This window comes from Oncorhynchus kisutch, linkage group LG14 (genome assembly GCF_002021735.2).
Source record: "Oncorhynchus kisutch isolate 150728-3 linkage group LG14, Okis_V2, whole genome shotgun sequence".
Lineage (NCBI taxonomy): Eukaryota > Metazoa > Chordata > Actinopteri > Salmoniformes > Salmonidae > Oncorhynchus > Oncorhynchus kisutch.
In genome coordinates this window covers 52,329,216-52,351,246 of record NC_034187.2, presented here as the reverse complement: position 1 = coordinate 52,351,246, position 22,031 = coordinate 52,329,216, and the positions used below count along the sequence as shown (strand labels likewise).

The 22,031-nt window shown below is 44.7% G+C and overlaps 1 protein-coding gene across 1 annotated transcript in view; it reads left to right on the top strand.

Moving 5' to 3' along the window:
* The first annotated feature begins 14,419 nt into the window (after window positions 1-14,419).
* LOC109903709 (exostosin-1b) overlaps window positions 14,420-22,031 on the top strand; it is a 99,535-nt gene continuing 91,923 nt past the window's right edge. Inside the window, exon 1 of the mRNA XM_020500578.2 lies at window positions 14,420-16,261. Within this exon, the coding sequence (XP_020356167.1) occupies window positions 15,318-16,261 (944 nt within the window). The 5' untranslated portion in view covers window positions 14,420-15,317. The remainder of the gene's footprint in view (window positions 16,262-22,031) is intronic.

Here is a 22,031-nt window from a genome sequence, read left to right as displayed (position 1 = left end):
AGAGACACAAGAAAAGAAACAGAGTGCGGAGACCGAGAAAAACAAACATGTGGAGAACCCCTTTCCAAGAGCCGGTCTTGACCCTTGAACTATACTGGACAAAAATATAAATGCAACAATTTTAAAGATGTTACAGTTCATATAAGGAAATGAGTCAGTTGAGACACTAATCTATGGATTTCACATGACTGGGCAAGGGCACAGCCTTGGGAGGGCATAGGCCCACCCACTTCTGAGCCAGGCCAACCCACTGGGAGCGAAACCCAGCCAATCAGAATGAGTTTTTAATAAAGCCCCACCAAAGGGCTTTATTACAGACAGAAATAATCCTCAGCACCCCCTCAGACGATCCCGCAGGTGAAGAAGACGGATGTGTAGGTCCTGGGCTGGCATGGTTACACGTGGTCTGTGGTTTTGAGGCCAGTTGGACGTACTGACAAATTCTCTAAAACAACGTTGGAGGTGGCTTATTGTAGAGGAATGAACATTCAATTATCTGGAAACAGCTCTGGTGGTCATTCCTGCAGTCAGCATGCCAACTGCACACTCTCTCAACTTGAGACATCTGTGGTATTGTGTTGTGTGACACAACTTCATATCTTAGAGTGGCCTTTTATTGTCCCCAGCACAAGGTGCACCTGTGTAATGATCATGCTGTTTAATCAATTTCTTGATATGCCACACCTGTCAGGTGGATGGGATAATATTTTTCTGGAATGTTTTATTTCATCTCATGAAACATGGGACCAACACTTTACATGTTGCATTTATATTTTTGTCCAGTATATATTTATCCGAAAATGGCAGAACGTTGAACTGTGTCTTCTCCGGCTTCAAACCAGCTATCTGTATGTACTCTGTGTATACTCTGTGTACTCTGCATGTAGTGGCGGATGTAACAAACCTGCCAAACCCTGCCTCAACACACTGTGGCCCTATATTACCACAATCATTCAGGCCCGCTGGTTCTCTCATGTCTCGCCATTCTCTGCCTGGATAGCCTCCTCTGTTTACACCCAAGCCCGTCCTGTCCGGTGCCGGTTCAGGCCTGACATACAGGAGATAAATCTGCATCTTCTGTGTGCGCCATTGGAGCGATGCTGTCCTTCCCTCTCTCCATCTGGGTGGTTGACACAATGCAAAGCCAAAAGTTCAGGTTTAGAAATTCCCCAATTTCCAGGGTTTAGCGTGGATCTAGGAGAGGTGATTTATGACAAAGACCCTCCTCTGATAGAGGGGCGGAATAAACACCTGGTGATCGGGAGACTTGTTTGCAAACTGCTCATTTTAGGGCCTTTTCATGAGAGAGCAGTAGCGTGAGAGAGTGAGTTCAGGTTTCTCCTGTGGTCTTTTTTTGGGTGTAAATACTGTGTTAGTGTTATGACACACATCTGCAGCTGTCTTACTAATGATGGACAGCCTGGCTGATCTATGTCAATGAAAGTTTTTTTTTTGTGTGTGTGCGTGAATGTGTACTTGGTTATGCGTGTGTGTGTGTGTGTGTGTGTGTATGTGTGTGCTTTCGTGTGAGAAACTTAGGGGTATAAACGTGTTAATGTTCTGATGACGTATACCATGTATAGGGGATGGTCTGTTTCTTTGGAGAGACATGTACAGTGTCTTCGAAAAGTATTCAGTATTCATTTTTTACATATACCTTATTTCCATAAGGTACAGAGCGGTCCTTGATGAAACCCTGCTCCAGAGAGCTTAGGACCTCAGGTTCACCTTCCAACAGGACAACGACCCTAAGCACACAGACAAGACAACGCAGGAGTGGCTTCGTGACAAGTCTCTGAATGTCCTTGACTGGCCCAGACAGAGCCCCGGACTTGAACCTGATCGAAAATCTCCAGAAAATAGCTGAGAAGCAATGCTCCCCATCCAACATGACAGAGCTTGAGAGGATATGAAGAGAAGAATGGCAGAAACTCCCCAAATACAGGTGTGCCAAGCTTGTAGCGTCATACCCAAGAAGACTCAAGGCTGTAATCGCTGCCAAAGGTGCTTCAACAAAGTAGTACTGAGTAAAGGGTCTGAATAGTTATGTAAATGTGATATTCAAGTTTTTAATTTTTTAGAAATTAGCAAACATTTCTAAACCTGTTTTTGCTTTGTCATTATGAGGTATTGTGTGTAGATTGATGAGGGGAAAAAACAATGTAATCAATTTTAGAATAAGGCTGTAACCTAACAAAATGTGGGAAAAGTCAAGGGGTCTGAATACTTTCCGAAGGCACTGTACGTTAGTGGGGTACAATAACAAACAGATTCAACGTGGCCGAAGTACGAGTTATATAAACCTAAGGGTTTCTACATATTGTGTTTGGTGTACATACCACCAGTCCTAATGTAAAGAGCACAAACACTGAAGTCCATTCAGCCTGTCATCCTGTGCTCACTATATTAGCAAGCTGACATGACAGCAACAACGCTGACATTACACATCCAAGTATATGTGACCAAATTATGAAAGACGAGCATTGTAAATTTTGAATTCCGTAAAGTAAGTGTGGAAGAGGTGAAAAAATTGTCTATCAACAATTGCAAGTCACCGGGGTCTGACACCTTGAATGGAAAATGACTGAGGATAATAGCGGACGATATTGCCACTCCTATTTGCCACATCTTCAATTTAAGCCTACTAGAAAGTGTGTGCCCTCAGGCCTGGAGGGAAGCGAAAGTCATTCAGCTACCTAAGAATAGTAAATCTCCCTTTACTGGCACAAATAGCTGACCAATCAGCCTGTTATCAACCCTTAGTGCACTTTTTGACTTTCAGCACGCTTATAGGGAAGGAGATTCAACAAGCACATCACTTACACAAATGACTGATGATTGACCTAGAGAAATTGATGATAAAAAGATTGTTTGGGCTGTTTTGAGGCTTTTGACATTATCGAACATAGTCTGCTGCTGGAAAAACATATGTGTTATGGCTTTTTACCCTCTGCTATAATGTGGATGAAGAGTTACCTATCTAACAGAACACAGTGTGTCTATATATGCGGATGACTCATCATACACATCAGCCACTACAGCGACTGAAATGACTTCTACACTCACCAAAGAGCTTAAGATAGTTTCAGTATGGGTGGTAAGGAATGCTAGTCCTAAATATTTCAACAACAAAAAAAGCATTATATTTGGGACTAATCATTCACTAAACCCTAAACCTCAACTAATTATTGTAATGAATAATGTGGAAATTGAACTTGAAGTTGGGGTGAGTAAACTACTTGGAGTAACCCTGGATTGTAAACTGTCATGGTCAAAACATATTGATACAACAGTAGCTAAGATGGGGAGTTGTCTGTCCATAATAAAGCGCTGGTCTGCCTTCTTCACAGCACGATCAACAAGGTAGGTCCTACAGGCCCTGGTTTTGTCACACCTGGACTACTGTTCAGTCGTGTGGTCAGATGCCACAAATGTGCAATAGGCTCAGAACAGGGCAGCACGGCTGGCTTTTGGATGTACACAGAGAGCTAATATTAATAATATGCATGTCAATCTCTCCAGGCTTAAAGTGGAGGAGAGACGGACTTCATCACTACTTGTATTTGTGAGAGGTATTGACATGTTGAATGCACCGAGCTGTCTGTTTGAACTACTGGCCCACAGCTCGGACACCCATGCATACCCCACAAGACATGCCACCATAGGTCAATTCACTGTCCCCAAGTCCAGAACAGACTATGGGAGGTGCACTGTACTACATAGAGCCATGACTACATGGCACTCTATTCCACATGTAGTAACTCATGCAAGCAGTAAAATTAGATAAAAATACACCTTATGGAACAGCGGGGACTGTGAAGTAACAAACACGATGACATACACACTATACACACACATACACATATATTTATGTAGATATGTGGTAGTAGAGAGGAGGCCTGAGGGCGCACACTTAGTGTGTTGTGAATGTATTGTAATGTTTTTAAAATTGTTTAACTGCCTTCATTTTGCTGGACCCCCAGAATTTTCTTTTTGAGTAAATATTTGATGAAGGGACTTATCATACAGCATAGCAAATGTTGTTCTATAATCTTCATGTCGCCTTAGGCATTCTGTCCCTACTTCAGTCAGCAGACTCGCTTCAACATTCAAATGAATAAAGAAACTCCCCATAACTGACAAACAGTGTACAGGCAAACTTCATTTAAACTAACCTGATTTTCAAGAATAAGTACCCGGCCAACATCCTTCTCATCATCACCCACACTCTACTTTCCTTCCTTCTCATCCCCACCCACACTCTACTTTCCTTTCTTCTCATCTCCACCCACACTCTACTTTCCTTCCTTCTCAACCCCACCCACACTCTACTTTCCTTCCTTCTCATCCCCACCCACACTCTACTTTCCTTCCTTCTCATCCCCACCCACACTCTACTTTCCTTCCTTCTCATCCCCACCCACACTCTACTTTCCTTTCTTCTCATCCCCACCCACACTCTACTTTCCTTCCTTCTCATCCCCACCCACACTCTACTTTCCTTCCTTCTCATCCCCACCCACACTCTACTTTCCTTCCTTCTCATCCCCACCCACACTCTACTTTCCTTCCTTCTCATCCCCACCCACACTCTACTTTCCTTTCTTCTCATCTCCACCCACACTCTACTTTCCTTCCTTCTCATCCCCACCCACACTCTACTTTCCTTCCTTCTCATCCCCACCCACACTCTACTTTCCTTCCTTCTCATCCCCACCCACACTCTACTTTCCTTCCTTCTCATCCCCACCCACACTCTACTTTCCTTCCTTCTCATCCCCACCCACACTCTACTTTCCTTCCTTCTCATCCCCACCCACACTCTACTTTCCTTCCTTCTCACCCCCACCCACACTCTACTTTCCTTCCTTCTCATCCCCACCCACACTCCTTCCTTCTCGGCACCCACGCCCAACTTACTTTAATTTTCATCTCCGTTTCTTTTTCCCGGGACAAAACAAATCAGGAAGCAAATGAGGAGGGAGGAGAAATGGGAGGTGAGGCATAACAGAGGAAAGGGGAGGAAGAGACAGGGTGAGCCAACAGATGACAAGCGGAAGAGAAGGAGAGAGAGATTGGACCTACGTGATCAAGAACAAAAGGTCTCCGAAAACAAGGGCTGAAAATAAAACGTGAATGAGAAAATGTTGGCCTTTTTTTCGTCCTGGGTAAAGCCAGGAGTTTTTCCTGACCACATTACCTGACCAGAAATTACACAGGGCCCTAATCATATGTTATGATATTCCAAATGATCAGGCATAGAATAAAGTACATGAATATTTGTCTTCATCTGACAACTATATTGATGGGAGATTTCGGCTTTGTTTTCGCATTGACATCAGTCTTCCCTCCTACATTCTAATCCATACCTCTAAACAGTGTTTGTTCCAAAGACATCCTCCAGCATTGTTTGCCTGACCGAGTTAATTGCGGAATCCAGGCAATCAAAAGTGCATGAATCAGCAGCAGCAGCAACAACAACACAGATGCGAGAGCAGCAAGATACAATATTCTGTGGTAAATCCAGGATGGTTAAGAAAGACCGCTTGGAGAACAAAACATCCAAGAGAAACAAATGAGGTCAGTACAATACAAGCTGTGTCAGCGGAGAGCAAACGTCAGCTCAACGACTTCAATCAATAGTTAATATGCACCGTGTAAACATGGAATATTGAGAGAAAATGTGTGTTTTTTACCATACAAGGTAGATAGACCAGGAATGTTGCAGACTAATCCATTATATTTGAGGGAACAACAGTCAGTGGATTGAGTTTCTAGTGTCATTTTAACACAAAGTGTTTTCTACTCCATGGAATATGGAGAGATGGGTTTTTACCATACAAGATAAATCGATTGATTATATTTCACGATATAAGACTTATCAGTGATTAGATCGCTTTGTTGCGAATAGCGGAACAACACTTTTTATTTTATTTTTTTAACTTAAACACCGTCATATATATGCCTACATGGTAGAACTCCTGCTGCCATGTAAAACACCTGGTAATAACACCTGGTAATAAAAATACTTGACTGTACGCTGAGTGCGCTATGCTGAGTATTCAAATCATTGAGAACACCTAACATTGAGTTACAATATTAGGAAGGTGTCCTTATGCCCTCAGAACAGCCTCAATTCGTCGGGGCATGGACTCTACAAAGGTGTCGAAATCGTTCCACAGGGATGCTGGCCCATGTTGGCTGGATGTCCTTTGGGCGGTAGACCATTATTGATGGGAAACTGTTGACAAACCCAGCCGCGCTTGCGGTTCTTAACACAAACCGGTGAGCCTGGCACCTACTACCATGCCCCGTTTTAAAGGCACTTCAATCTTTTGTCTTGCCCATTCGCCCTCTGAATGGCACACACACACACAATCCATGTCTCGACTGTCTCAAGGCTTAACAAAACCTTCTTTAACCTGTCTCCTCCCCTTCATCTACACCACGTGTCAATCTCATTCCACGGAGGGCCGAGTGTCTGCGGGTGTTCGCTCCTCCCATTCACTTGATTGATGAATTAAGGTCACTAATTAGTAAGGAACTCCCCTCACCTGGTTGTCTAGGTCTTAATTGAAAGGGGGAAAAAAACAAATATCAGCTGACACTAGGCCCTCCATGGAATGAGTTTGACACCCCGAACAATTGACATCAATATGGGATCATAGCTTTCACCTGGATTCACCTGGTCAGTTGGTCATGGAAAGAGCAGGTGTTCATAATGTTTTATACACTGTCTACTGTATAATCAAATCACATTGTATTGGTCACATACACATGGTTAGCAGATGCTAATGCGAGTGTAGCGAAATGCTTGTGCTTCTATTTCCGACAGTGCAGTAATATCTGGCGAGTAATCTAACAATTTCACAACTACCTTGTACACACAAGTGTAAAGGGATAAATAAGAATATTTAGATATGAATATATGGATGAGCGTTGGCCGTGCGACATAGGCAAGATGCAGTAGATGGTGGAATACAGTACATGCATATGAGATGAGTAATGTAGGGTATGTAAACATTATATAAAGTTGCATTGTTTAAAGTGACTAGTGATACATTTATTGCATCCAATTATTAAAGTGGCTAGAGATTTGAGTGTGTATGTTGGCAGCAGCCATTCAATGTTAGTGATGGTTGTTTAGCAGTCTAATGGCCTTGAGATAGAAGCTGTTTTTCACTCTCCTGGTCCCAGCTTTGATGCACCTGTACTGACCTCGCCTTCTGGATGATAGCAGAGTGAACAGGCAGTGGCTCGGGTGGTTGTTGTCCTTGATGATCTTTTTGTCCTTCCTGTGACATCGGGTGCTGTAGGTGTCCTGGAGGGCAGGTAGTTTGCTCCCAGTGATGCGTTGTGCAGACCTCACTACCCTCTGGAGAGCCTTACGGTTGTGGGTGGAGCAGTTGCCGTACCAGGCAGTGATACAGCCTGACAGGATGCCCTTGATTGTGCATCTGTAAAAGTTTCTGAGTGTTTTCGGTGACTAGCCAAATTTCTTCAGCCTCCTGAGGTTGAAGAGGCGCTGTTGCGCCTATCTGTGTGGGTGGACCATTTCAGTTTGTCCATGATGTGTACGTTGAAGAACTTAACTTTCCACCTTCTCCACTACTGTCCCGTCGATGTGGATAGGGGGGTGCTCCCTCTGCTGTTTCCTGAAGTTCACGATCATCTCCTTTGTTTTGTTGACGTTGAGTGTGAGGTTATTTTCCTGACATCACACTCCGAGGGCCCTCACCTCCTCCCTGTAGGCTGTCTCGTCGTTGTTGGTAATCAAGCCTACCACTGTAGTGTTGTCTGCAAACTTGATGATTGAGTTGGAGGCGTGCATGGCCACGCAGTCATGGGTGAACAGGGAGTACAGGAGAGCGGCCCGTTAGAAAGTCCAGGACCCAGTTGCACAGGGCGGGGTCGAGACCCGGGGTCTTGAGCTTAATGACGAGATTGGAGGGTACTATGGTTTTAAATGCTGAGCTGTAGTCGATAAACAGCATTCTAGCATAGGTATTCCTCTTGTCCAGATGGGTTAGGGCAGTGTGATTGCGTCGTCAATGGACCTATTGGGCCGGTAAGCAAATTGGAGTGGGTCTAGGGTATCAGGTAGGGTGGAGGTGATATGATCCTTGACTAGTCTCTCAAAGCACTTCATGATGACGGAAGTGAGTGCTACGGGGCGATAGTCGTTTAGCTCAGTTACCTTACCTTTCTTGGGAACAGGAACAATGGTAGACATCTTGAAGCATATGGTTACAGCAGACTGGGATAGGGAGAGATTGAATATGTCCATAAACAAAGCAGTCAGCTGGTCTGCGCATGCTCAGGATGCGGCGAGGGATGATGTCTAGGCCGGCAGCCTTGCGAGGGTTAACACTTTTAAATGTTTTACTCACGTTGGCCACGGTGAAGGAGAGCCCACAGGTTTTGCTAGCGGGCTATGTCAGTGGCACTGTATTGTCCTCAAAGTGAGAAAAAATGTGTTTAATTTGTCTGGGAGCAAGACATCCGGGTCTGCGTCGGGGCTGGTTTTCTTTTTGTAGTCCGTGATTGACTGTAGATCCTGCCACATATGTCTGGTGTTTGAGCAGTTGAATTGCAACTCTACTTTGTCTCTATACTGACGTTTAGCTTGTTTGATTGCCTTGCAGAGGGAATAACTACACTGTTCTATTCGGTCATGTTTCCAGGTCGCCTTGCCATGATTAAAATCAGTGGTTCCCGCTTTCAGTTTTGCGCGAATGCTGCCATCAATCCATGGTTTCACAGTTCTAAGAGGCTCCCAGTCCTCAGTAGTCTGTTCTACTTTGTGTAGCGCTAAGACTAACGCAACAGGACATTCATAATTAACCCAGTACTGTCAAGTCATGTGAATAGTCTGACATGTCCTCACTTGTCATTTTGACCTTTTGTGTGCGTCATTTTCACCTCCATCAACCCAGCTGCCTGCATTCCTCGTTCTCCTGCGAGGGGACTATGAGGGGTGGGTCTTTGATCTATCCCCACAGTGTTTCTACATTAGAAAATGGTTCTCTTACTCCGTTCGAAAATGTATTTCTTTATGTGCTTTATGAAATGGATTTCTGATTAATTTTACATCACTGGTGAGAAATTGAGCCATGTCTATTTGACTATGAGTAATCAGTGGTATGTGCTATATACTGACAGCATCAAAGCTCATACTGTAAGTTCTCTTTCTCACTGACTCACCCCATCTCTCTCACGTCTCTTTAACACTATATCTTGCTCTTCCTGGAGCTGTCTAAAATTAGAACAAGAAGTCATTCAAATGGGTAAAACAAGAAAAAGGGTGAGAGAAAGAGGGACTATTTCCTCACAGTGTTAGGAGCATCTTTCCAGCAAAGAATCATGGTAAGGACTGCATCCAGCTCTCTGCTTCCATCCAAGCAGATTGGAAGAGGGAAATGGAGGATCGGGCACGAGGCAGTTCAAAGGGGTGAGAAAAGCCTGCTTAGATGTTTGGCAGTGGAGTTAATACACTAAGTCACACAGCAATAGAGGGCTTTTCCCCTGCATCTCTTCAAAGAAAAAGACAGGAAGAGATTGTGTGTATGTGGATGGAATATACCGTGTGTGTACTGCACAGTGCATTCGGAAAGTATTGAGACCCCTTGACTTTTCACGTTATGTTACAGCTTTATTTTTAAATTGATTAAATAGCCATCTACACACAATACCCCATAATAAATCAAAACTGAAATATCACTTATGTAAGTATTTAGACCCTTTACTCAGTACTTTGTTGAATAACCTTTGGCAACGATTACAACGCTTGGCACACCTGTATTTGGGGAGTTTCTCCCATTCTTCTCTGCATATCTTCTCAAGCTCTCTCGGGTTGAATGGGAAGCATCGCTGCACAGCCATTGTTTGGTCTCTCAAGAGATGTTAGTTCGGGTTCAAGTCCGGGCTCTGGCTGGGCCACTCAAGGACATTCAGAAACTTGTCCCGAACCCACTCCTGCGTTGTCTTGGCTGTGTGCTTAGGGTCGTCGTCCTATTAGAAGGTGAAATCTTCACCCCAGTCTGTTGTCCTGAGCACTCTGGAGCAGGTTTTTATCAAGGGTCTCTCTGTACTTGCCCCGCTCATGTTTCCCTTGATGCTGACTAGTCTCCCAGTCCCTGCTGCTGATAAACATCCCCACAGCATGATGCTGCCACTACCATGCTTCACTGTAGTGGTGGGGCCTGGTTTCCTCCAGATGTGGCGCTTGGCATTCAGGCCAAAGAGTTCAACCTTTGTTTCATCAGACCAGAGAATCTAGTTGTTCATGGTCTGAGAGTCCTTTAGATGCCTGACAAACTCCAAGTAGGCTGTCATGTGCCTTTTACTGAGAAGTGGTTTCCATCTGGCCACTCTACCATAAAGGCCTGATTGGTGGAGTGCTGCAGGGACTGATTGGGACCTTATACCGACAGGTGTGTACCTTTCCAAATCATGTCAAATCATTAGATTTTTCCACAGGTGGAGTCCAATCAAGTTGTAGAAACATCTGAAGGATGATCGATGGAAACAAGATGCACCTGAGCACAATTTCGAGTCTCATAGCAAAGGGTCTGAATACTCATGTTAATAAGGTATTTCGGTTTTTTTTATATACATTTGCTAAAATTTCTAAAAAACAGTTTTCACTTTGCCATTATGGGTTATTGTGTGTAGAATGATAAGGAAAACATTTAATTTAATCAATTTTAGAATAAGGCTGTAACGTAACAAAATGTGGAAAAGGGGAAGGGGTTTGAATACCTTCCGAATGCACTGTATATGTGCGTTCATGCATATGCGTGTGTGTGTGTGTGTGTGTGTGTGTGTGTGTGTGTGTGTGTGTGTGTGTGTGTGTGTGTGTGTGTGTGTGTGTGTGTGTGTGTGTGTGTGTGTGTGTGTGTGTGTGTGTGAGATTGGTTTCACTATGAATAGTGTGCTGACATGGTCTGTGTTCTATATTATTTACACCCAGTATCAGTGGGATTAGTAAAGTCTGTTTATTATTCTATGCACTTGTGGTTTGCATGGATAATTGTACATTAAGTGGATTAGCATGCAGTGGGAATCCCTAATGGGAATTAGCTACTTTGCTTTGAACACACGCAAATCATCATGCACTGTAGTACCCATCCACTTCTGCAACATCAGCATATTTCAAATAGTTGAAATCAGTGCTGTTATTCATTTTAATAAAATAGTATATTGAGTTTTAATGAAACTGACACTTGTTATGATTCGGTTCTGCAGTTACTTGTGTGATAGTCATATTTGATGTGGTAAGTCTCCGTTAGGTTGTTATTTGACACTCTTCATCATCTAAGGATCTCCAAACTCTTTGAGTTTCCGTTGTTTCTTCTTTCCTAAGCCACTCAACTGAAAATAAGAGATTCTTTCTTTAATCATGTAGTTTAAAACAATGCCATATGTAAAGTACCTCCTGCGGGCATTTTTTTTATGAGAAACTCTGCAAAGAACAATGTAAAAAAGTATTCTCCCGGCTTCAATATCACCCAAATCCCAAATCAAAATCTGCCTCGGATAAATTGCAGTGGAATACAAATGAGTGGTTCAGGAGTCAGCGGCAGGGATTTTTAATGAGGACAAAAACCTATCACCACATCTAACCTGCTCCAGTTCATTTGCTGCCTTGGCGTCCCAGTAGAATTCCGGATGAAATTTCAGCGTTTCGGCCCCAGCTCGCTTTGAGCCCTGCAAACGATGACCGTCCTCCTCCCACATCCCAGAACATTTAAACCCTCACTTTGCCTAATGAAATCCCTGCTCCTGCAGTCTAAAGGTCATTTGAAATAAATAAATAAAAAGGAGGAAGATTGCTATAGCATCCCACACACCAAGCTCTGAGCAGCATTTGAAAAGGCTGGGAACCCCAACTTAACATTCATTCGCCTAGAGGTATTCCGTGAGCGTGAGAGAAGGAGGACACAACTTCCAAGACCACACTAACTCCCACTCAGTAGCCGTAGCTACATGAGTCGCACTGTGCCTGTACAATGCTACTGTACTATATGACTTACTGAAAAGTCCTCTGGCCTTTTTAGGCATTGTTGTGAGATGTCTATTGGCTTTGGGAAAGTCTACCACCAATGTTTATTGCATTGGGATGTTGAGCCCTCAAGGATTTAAATGACCGGGATTCTATTAGATGAAGTTGATATTTCTCCTCCGAACTTTTCACCTCTCCGAGTTTGCAGATATCATCCTTGAGAAATGATTAGAACACGTCGGTGACAAGACAATGGATGTGGAGTGAATATTTGAATAGGTGTAATGTATCCTAAACCCATCACAACAATGCCAGGGATAAACATTGTGTACAGTAGAACACACTCCCAAGGAGATCATGAATAGGAGATTACATCAATATAACTCAATTCCATGTTTTTATGAGCCTCTCCCTCTCCCTGTCTGTACAAAGTGACCTCTATTAGGTTTGCAGACCCTTTATTGTCCCTCCCCACAACAAATCCTGGCCTGCTGTGTTTTGGTTCCCAATGAGGGTGTGTTGGGATTTTGAGGTTGGGTTACACGGCCCTGTTGTGTTTGTCTGTTTTTGTGCTCACACACACACACACTGCGTGCTCTCACACACACACACACACACACATCCTTTATCCAGGTCTATCTGCGTCTCCAGCCTCCTGGAGCACTCGAGCTCGTTACATCATCCTAAGGGGAGTTATCTGTGCCCGATCTGCACTCTCAAAGGCTGTTTTGTCTTCCATCTGCCTAGAACTCCCTGAACCCTGGGATTACCTTCCCAGCCGTGGGTATTTGTTTACCGCCGCCCTAATTCACCGTGGCCTTTATCACAGTCGCCTGCCGATGCGGGGAGGAAGTGCTGCTTCACAAACAGCTCATCTGTATACCAGGGGAACCATAGGAATCCTTCAGGTAATCCAGCTGTTCTCAACCAACCAGAGGTGCCCTGTCTGGAGTTGGTTCGTTTAGCTCCCGAGTGGGGCTCCCGAGTGACGCAGGGGTCTAAGGCACTGCATCTCCGTGCTAGAGGTGTCACTTCAGACATCCTTGTTTGAGTCCAGGCTGTATCACAACCGGCCGTGATTGGGAGTCCCATAGGGCGGCGCACAATTGGCCCAGCCTCGTCCGGGTTTGGCTGGTGTAGCCTGTCATTGTAAATAATAATCTGTTCTTAACTGACTTGCCTAGTTAAATAAGGATTCAATAAAATAAAAAATCTCATGTAACACCATGTAGGAAAAGTGGGTCAGATTAGTTATAAATTATAACAGCAATTAATTGGTGATTAAATTAAATGTAATTGCCAGCAAGTGATTACCACGAATAGCATGAGGGGCACAATTACTTTCAAAAGTAAATGAAGGGGTCCCTATGGCCCTAAAGGTGGCTGGTGTTGGGGGCCTAATGGAGGCTTTGTCACAACGGCACACTAATACCCTATTTACACTACTGAGCCGAGCCGAACTAAGCTGAGCTGTATTGAACTGGCCTGGGTACAGGTTCCACACATCCATCATTTATGGAACCAAGCTGGAAAAGACCATAAGAAGAGGAAATATCTGAGCCAGTACAGTGTGGTTCAGGTCGGCACAATAGTGTGAATCAGGCGAATGTGCAAAAAACATTTTTGCCAGCACGGTATGGTTCAGGTCGGACTCGGCACTGCAGTATGAAAAGGGTAAAACTGAGGCTGGCTAACCCCCAGGATTCTGGCCCAGCTCCCAGCCGGTCCCTCTCATTGGTCATGTTTAATTACCACCCCCCTTCTTCCTAAATTAATTGGCCATAAAAAAACGAGGATGGCCCCTTCACACAGCCTGAGTGTTGTTCCACAAAATGGCAGCTGTGTAGATTATGAGGCATGGTGTGCCTCCTCAAGAGCGATTTGGAGCTATTCATCTTTGTCATTAGTCAGTGCACTTTGGTTTGTGTGAGACTATCTTTTTCGGCTCTGCACATTTATAGTTTTAAATAAATTATTTTTAGATGTATTATGTCTGATCAACCTATAGGCCTACACTTTCACTCACTCCTGAACCATCAATTTGTGCTGTGTAAACGTTACCGTAGGGCACTCACGTTTGGTTACCGTAATTTTGTTTGCACACTAAAGCAACACTGGTTCTTGGCCACCGCGTCAACCTCTACTACAGGAAATAACATCAAACTAGTTATTTCAAGACAGTGGTGACAGTTTATAATCATTACTTGCAATATAATATGGAAAAACAATATATCTATATATATATATACTTATTGCGCAAAGTATTCGATAGTTTTCGATATTTTTACTCGCGCTTTAAATTCTTCGGCGAGAGCGCTCCAGTTGTGAATGGGTGCATTCGAAGCACTGCCTTTTCCGGTCCCAAGGATAGACCAATGAGAAAAGCGTATACACACTGATGGGACGTCAAATCTGCTTCCATCGTGTCGGGATTGGAACATTACAGAGTAAGAATCGGAACAATTGAGTGTTTGGTAATTGGACACTAGGATCAAGGAATCCCATATCGGTAACAATTTCAATGCATTTGCGAAGTCACATTGTAACTGTAAGTACTGTCTGAGATCGTTGCGTCCGTTTCTTCGTTTATATCAGGCCCTATTCTCCGATGAGATTATTTTTTTTGTTGCGTGTATGAGGTCTGTCGGGAGATTAAAACATAAGAGACATGCAGGGATTTGTGAGGCTACATTTGCACTGATGAACCGCTCTTGTTCTACTACGTTTTACTCGTTCGTTTATGGAACCATGGAGTGAAATATCGCTTTAGAAAGCGCGAGGAACAAGACGAATTCTACTCCGAGACCTCTGGATCTAAACCCGCCACACCGACTGTTTTAAATCCCAGCCGGCGTGTTAACGACTTTTACATCTCAGACGTGGGATACCTTTTCTGTGTTGGCCAAGGCAGGGAACCTCACGAACCCCTGCCGCTACTCTCGCAGGGTAAAGAGCTAATAAAAAGGCTTCGGGCACCTCTAACCGGGCGCAGTTTAGCATTCGAATACAGCCTGGCTGTATAGGGAGGGAGCGAGAGGGGCAGAGTGCGTAGGATATTTTATTTGTTTTTACTTGGTCGAGGGAGTGAAATGGTAAAACTAGCTAGAAGGGGGAGAAAACGCATTTAAAATCGCCCACATGCTCTGGATCAATCGCTGGATTGGGGCACGGAATACGAAGAAGTGGGAAGACACGAGTTTGAAATCTTTGCGGGCTGGAAGATGGCAGAGGGGTGCAGTTGGAAGTGGTGAGAGCCTAACTTCTGGCCACTTCGAATTTATTTGTAAACAACTTGCCCCTATTCGTAGGACACATGCAGGCCAAAAAACGATATTTAATCCTGCTCTCTGCCGGTACATGTCTAGTTCTACTGTTCTACTTTGGAGGTGTACAACTTCCATCTTCGGGCAGGAACCGGCATGACCGTAGCCACAATGGATATCGCCCCGACCAGCCGTGGCCACACTTCTCGGACCCTTTACAACAATTCCTACTCTGGGATCAACCGGACACCGAGGAATACAACATTCACATATCGCCAAGGCAAAAGAGGGACGTTAACACAAGTGTGTACAAAGGCAAAAGATGTCGCATGGATTCGTGCTTTGATTTCTCAGCATGCAAAAGGAACGATTTCAAAGTGTATGTCTACCCCCAGCAGAAAGGGGAGAAAATCTCTGAAAGTTACCAGAATATTTTGTCAATTGTTGAGGGATCCAGGTTCTACACCACTGACCCGGGTCAAGCTTGTCTATTCATCCTGAGCTTGGACACCCTGGACCGGGACTCGCTGTCTCCGCAGTACGTGCACAATCTCAAAACCAAGGTCCAGAACCTTCATCTCTGGAACAACGGCAGAAACCACCTCATATTTAACTTGTACTCTGGGACATGGCCGGACTACACGGAAGACCTAGGTTTCGACATAGGCCAGGCCATGTTGGCCAAGGCCAGCATCAGTACCGAGATCTTCAGGCCCAACTTTGACGTGTCCATTCCGCTGTTCTCCAAGGAGCACCCTAGGACCGGAGGGGACAGGGGGTACCTAAAGTACAACTCCATCCCACCTTTCAGGAAATACATGCTCGTGTTTAAGGGGAAGCGATACCTTACAGGGATAGGGTCAGACACGAGGAATGCCTTATATCATGTCCATAACCAGGAGGACGTGGTGCTCCTCACCACCTGCAAGCACGGCAAGGATTGGCAGAAACACAAGGACGCACGCTGTGAAAAGGACAACGCAGAATATGACAAGTAAGTTATGTGTTGACGGATTAAAACACATTTTATAAGTGTGGTTTCGGTCATATTACCACTGTGTAAATGAACAGTGACCACCTTTGGTCTCCATAACAGAGTTTACAATGGGTGTCCTTTACCATTCCAAAACTGGGCACCCTTGCGTGCATCCTTAAGGGTCTCCATGGCGTGCGGTATGGTGTGTGTTTTGTGAGCAGATTGTGAACTCATTTTATTGGCACACAAAGCCATTGACTGCCATTCTCAGGGACTGCAATGGTTTATGATTCCCTTCCTGGCCTACCCCCTAACCTCGCTCCCCTTTCAAGCGTGAACAAAAAAAAGTCTCCAGCCAGCCTGTCCATTACCTTTCCCGGGTCTGCCTAAATCACCCCGGACACCGCCCCCTCGTACACAGGAATTGAACCCACTTCACTGATATTGTAGCCAAACGAGGATATGTACTGAAACATTTTATTTGCAGTTTACTTTAACGGAATAAAGCAATGTGCACTGTGGGAGTGTGTGTGACCTTGCATCACACTGCTATAAACTCCCATTTATAATGAAAAAGCACAATATTTATTAGGCCTAGACTTATTAGCCAAATCTGTTGGAATTCTGTTGTGTATTGCTGTTAATGTAATAAGGCCTGGGTAGGGTAGGCCTGGCCTGCATCCCAAATCAATTTCATCGTCATGGCCATATTACTTTGATAGTAGGCTAGGGTTGTGTTTTGCGTATTCTCACTGATCGTGGAGACCACATCTCATGTTGGGTCGCAATGATGCCAGTTTAAGTCAAATCACCCAAAGGACAGGTATCCCATTGTAACCATGATAGGAAACTTTGTCATGGAAGTTTACACGAATCGTAAGCGCGTAAGCCCCCCCCCCCCCCACCATACTTTAGGCCAATGATGTTACTGTTTAAAAGTTCAGGGAAGTGAGAGATTGGATAAAACCGTACTACATTGAAGACTAAATACATCCAGACACTTGTGAGGGGCCTCCCTATATACTATATTCCCTATATAGTGCACTACTTTGTCTTGACCAGGGCCTAAAGTAATGCAGGGAATAGGGTGCCAGTTGGGACGCACTCTATATCTACAGGCCTAGTTTGGTCAAAGGGAAATAGAACTAAAGCTGAACTTTTCATGAACCGAATCTCACTGAAATGAGAACACGCTGCCCTATGACACACTGCCAATATGCTTTAACAACATCCCCACACGTAAGTGCTGGTCCATTTAGTCATCTTTCTCCCCTTTATCTGACCTTGCAATCTGCTCTTCTCCCAGAGTGATGCTTTTGTCTCGTGTCACCTGTAGAAATGTCATCCATTATCTAAATTCCAGGTAATTTTCTCTCGACTGCTCAGGTTAGCACTGACGTGGCTTGGACTGGTGCGTACTCTATGGGCTGCGTTCACAGCCAGTGTCTCTCACAATCAGGGGTGTATATATTTTTTTTATATTCTCTGTCCATAGAGCTGTAAAACAATGGAACTCTCAACGTGGTGCCTCATCTCAACCTTTTTCCACTCTTGACCTCTGACCTTTCAGCCTCCTAAGAGGAATGTGGCAGGAGCAGCAGATATGGGAAGGCTTTTAAAACACACGTTCACACACAGGCAGTGCCTGGTAGCCCCGGACACTGTTGAAGGATTTTTAAGCCTTGACAATTGAGACATGGATTGTCTTAGTGTGCCATTCAGAAGGTGAATGGGTAAGATCAAATATTTCCGTGCCTTTGAATGGGGTATGGTAGTAGCATTGGCGTGTCTTCATGGATGACAAGTAAAAATGATTTTTCTCTTTAGTCTGTTTTTTCAGAATTTTTCGGTCAATACGCAGGTGGCTCAAACTCACCGGAGAAATCATCCGAGTGAGGGGAAACAGAACCTCTGTCTCAGTATGTGTAGCCCATGTATCTGATGCTATCTGCAATGAAAGAGCTGTAGCTTTTGATTAATGCCAGAAAGCATCTGGCCTACCTTGATATAAAAAAAATTATAATAATTTGAGCTGAGGTCAACAGTGGGTTTTCCTGGTGCAGCAAAACACCCCGAAAGGGAGGCCAGTTTTGGATTTGGCTTTACACCAATCAAACAACATCCTATGCAAAAACATCATTGTCAGACAAATGTGTCTGTTTTCTGGTACCCCTTTTGTTGATGTCCTGCAGTAGTTGGCTTGCTAAATTGGCCCTTTCCCAAGCCACGGGTGGAGATGTGAATTTGGACGTGTGGTTTTGACTTAATTGAAGTTCAATATGTAGCCTAGATGTAAGCCTACATTAACTAGCTAGCCATCTTTGCTGGTTCATTGTTGCCCATGTGAGGAAGTTAGGCTAGCAAACATTTTAGCTAGGTAGCCAATGAAAACAAAGTGTACTGTATGACAGAGCCATAGACTGTTTTGCCATCATGAAAGAGAGGAGGATAGCATTGGTGTTCAACTAGTCTACAAGTAGGGTGGGTCAACTTTTTAAAAACTTGCACACAGACGGACATGTCAGTACCATGGACAGCCACATGACTACATTGTTTTCAGTGTATTAAACTAAGAAAATTGTCTTGTTGATTTGATGTTTTAAGTTGAAATGGTGCTGGAATATCAGAGTCAGTGCTCCTGTTGTCTTTGTACCGACTTGTGGTAACTCTCTGTGGTTCTAAATCAGTAGTTTTAGTAAATGGACAAACATGGACTTGCTTGACCATGCTGCAGGTCATGGAACTGTTTGTTACGTGCAGTATTTGCTTGTGGACTTCACCAGACATATGTTCTCTGGTTTTGTGATGAAACAAACGTGCGTGTAGTTGAATTTATTCCGCCACTGTGACTGTCTGTTTTTATTTAATTTTTTTGTCATGTCATTGTGGTGTCTGAACGAATGGGTTGTAGAGCAAAAACCACAATTATCACAACATGTTGTAATATGGTTTTTCTATTGGCTTGGCTTCCCCGGTAGATTGTTACCCACGCACCGCTACAGAGTAGTATGTGCCAGCCACACCAGTTTGTGTCAAGAACTGTAACACTCAACCGTTTCCTGTGTGTCTCACGAATGGTCCACCACCCCAAATGACATCCAGCCAACTTGACACAACTGTGGGAAGCAGTGGAGCCAACATGGGCCAGCATCCCTGTGGAACGCTTTCGACGCCTTGTGGAGTCCATGCCCCGGCGAATTGAGGCTGCTCTGAGGGCAAAAGGAGGGGGTGCAACTCTGTATTAGGAAGGTGTCCTTAATGTTGGGTGTACTCCGTGTCTGTGCTGCTAGTTACATTACAGCCTATATCAGAGTACTCTATCATAAGCTGTGAAATCTGTCCCAACTTTCCAACATGCCTCCTCCTCTCTTGAGTTTTGCTGCGTATTACTTGTTTCTTCCTCCTTACAACTTTCCCAGCAGACGGCTAGATCATGATCCCCCATTTAATAGTTAACCAGTTGTGTCGGCCGGTATTGACTTTGTACTTTAGCCACTTCACTAGCAGGCCGCCACATCTCAAGGTCACTCCAGGGACTCCTCTACTCTGTTGAATGGGGGTGTTTTTATGAGAGCCAGAGTGTTTTTGAGTGTGCACTGCATGTCTAAGAGTTACCCAATGTACGTGTGTATTTTATGTGTCTGTTGTCTTTCCTGTATGAAGCCTCCCCCCAAGGCTGCAATATCAGGCCGAGGGATGGGTCGGAGGGATGGTGCATTTTTCATTTTCGCAACTGCGTCATCAGCAGGAATGTTCCCACTTGAGTAAATCCTCTTGAAGAGGAGGGGGCTGGCCATGCTGCGTTGCTCTCTCTCTCTCTCGTTCATTCTGTGCGATCAGAATGAAATGGAAACACTGTGATTTGGGGCGGCGGTGGCTTGCTGCCATATTTCCATTTCCTCCTTTACGACGCAGAGCGTGGCGTTTTGTTGACACGGTGCCAGAGATGAATTAGCAAACCTGGCCAAGCGAAGACGGCATCCCCGTCTTATCATGTTTAAAATAGCATTATGAATACCATTTTCACACGTCGATAGTAGAGTGGATGTTCTGTGTTAACCTAGAGTGCCACATGTCATTTGCTGCATGCCACGGCCTGATACTCGGGGGGGGGGGGTCATGCTCCCCGGTTCGCAGTTGTTTGCTTACTCTTGTCAGATTAATACATCATGAATATTTCATCGTCCTCCTCTCACTTAAATAAAGCACTGGGCCATGATCACACCAAAATATGCTAATGACCAGCAGGAAATTAGCAGGGAATGCTAGTTTGCCCTAATTAGCGCTGTTTGATTATTTCCATGGAAGATGTAGTCTAGCCTACACCGGCGTGGACATTTTTTAAATCTCATCTGTCAATCTATTCATCCAATTTCTCCTCGACGTGTTTGTTTATGGTTCCCTCGCAATCAGAATCTCAGTTGTCGAGGCTTTGTACTCTATGATCGTCGGCCCCAACTCTGTGGGGGTTGCTCCTGATCATGCTGATATGTCTGTCTGCTTTGCATCTGTGTTTGTGTGTCTGCACACCTCTGTGGTGTGTGTGTGCGGGGCGAGGATGGGTTGTGAACTCTGTCTGTGCCTTGGCGGCCCACAGTCACCACGGGGATTACCATGACGACGTGGCTCTTGGCCCGCGGCAGCTGAGAGACCAGGTGGGACGAAACTGAGCAAGTCCGACCGAGCTGGGCTTTACTGGCTCAGTCCCAGTCCAGCCACCTCCGCTTGGCTAGTGGTGGGGAGGGATTGATCAATCGGGAGTGTTTCACTCCGAATGAACATCGATCTGGGCATTAGGGGAGTGCCGGGGCTGCCCCCTGTGGATCATTTCCTCCATTTAAGAGCCCACCATTTCTCCAAAACCGGAGGCAAATCACGATCACGCAGCAGTAATTGAAAGTACAAAATTACAAGGTGGGAAACTAAAGTCTTTTTGTTCCTGGACTGTCAGGGAATGCTTGGGAGGCATGAATTAATACATGTGAGGGGTGCAGTGGTAAAATCATCTCTTCCCTGAGACAGATGAGTGAGGGTCCAATTGGTTGTACGTAGATTTAACTTCTTTTTTTATTTTTATTATTAGCTCTGAGGCATTCGGAAGACCTGGCATTTACATTATGGAAGCCAAATGATTTTTGAGTTCTGACATCTGTCTCGTTTAGTGCATGAAAGCTTGTTCATCTCGTCTTTCTCTACTATTTGGCACGGATATGCCGTGGCAGGGATAGAACCATTCAGAACATCTCATATTCTCTACCTCGTTGGCGATTTGCATATTTACTTTGAATTCTCCTCTTTTTATTTTAATTTAATTTGACCCCCTTTCTCCCCAATTTCGTGGTATCCAATTGTTAGTAGTTACTATCTTGTCTCATCGCTACAACTCCTGTACGGGCTCAGAGACGAAGGTCGAATGCCATGCCTCCTCCGAAACACAACCCAACCAAGCCGCACTGCTTCTTAACACAGCGCGCATCCAACCCGGAAGCCAGCTGCACCAATGTGTCGGAGGAAACACCGCCACAGGAGTCGCTAGTGCGCATTGAGACAAGGATATCCCTACCGGCCTCCCTAACCCGGTCACGGCCGGCTGCGACAGAGCCTGGGCTCGAACCCAGGGTCTCTGGTGGCACAGCTAACGATGCAGTGCCCTAGACCACTGCGCCACCTGGGAGGCCCATATGCAGAATAGTTGACCTTTGTTGTACCACAATTATAGAATATTCTATTTGTTTCTACAAAATGCAAAATAGGCCTATATAAAGCACTTATGATAGCTTGGTTCTCG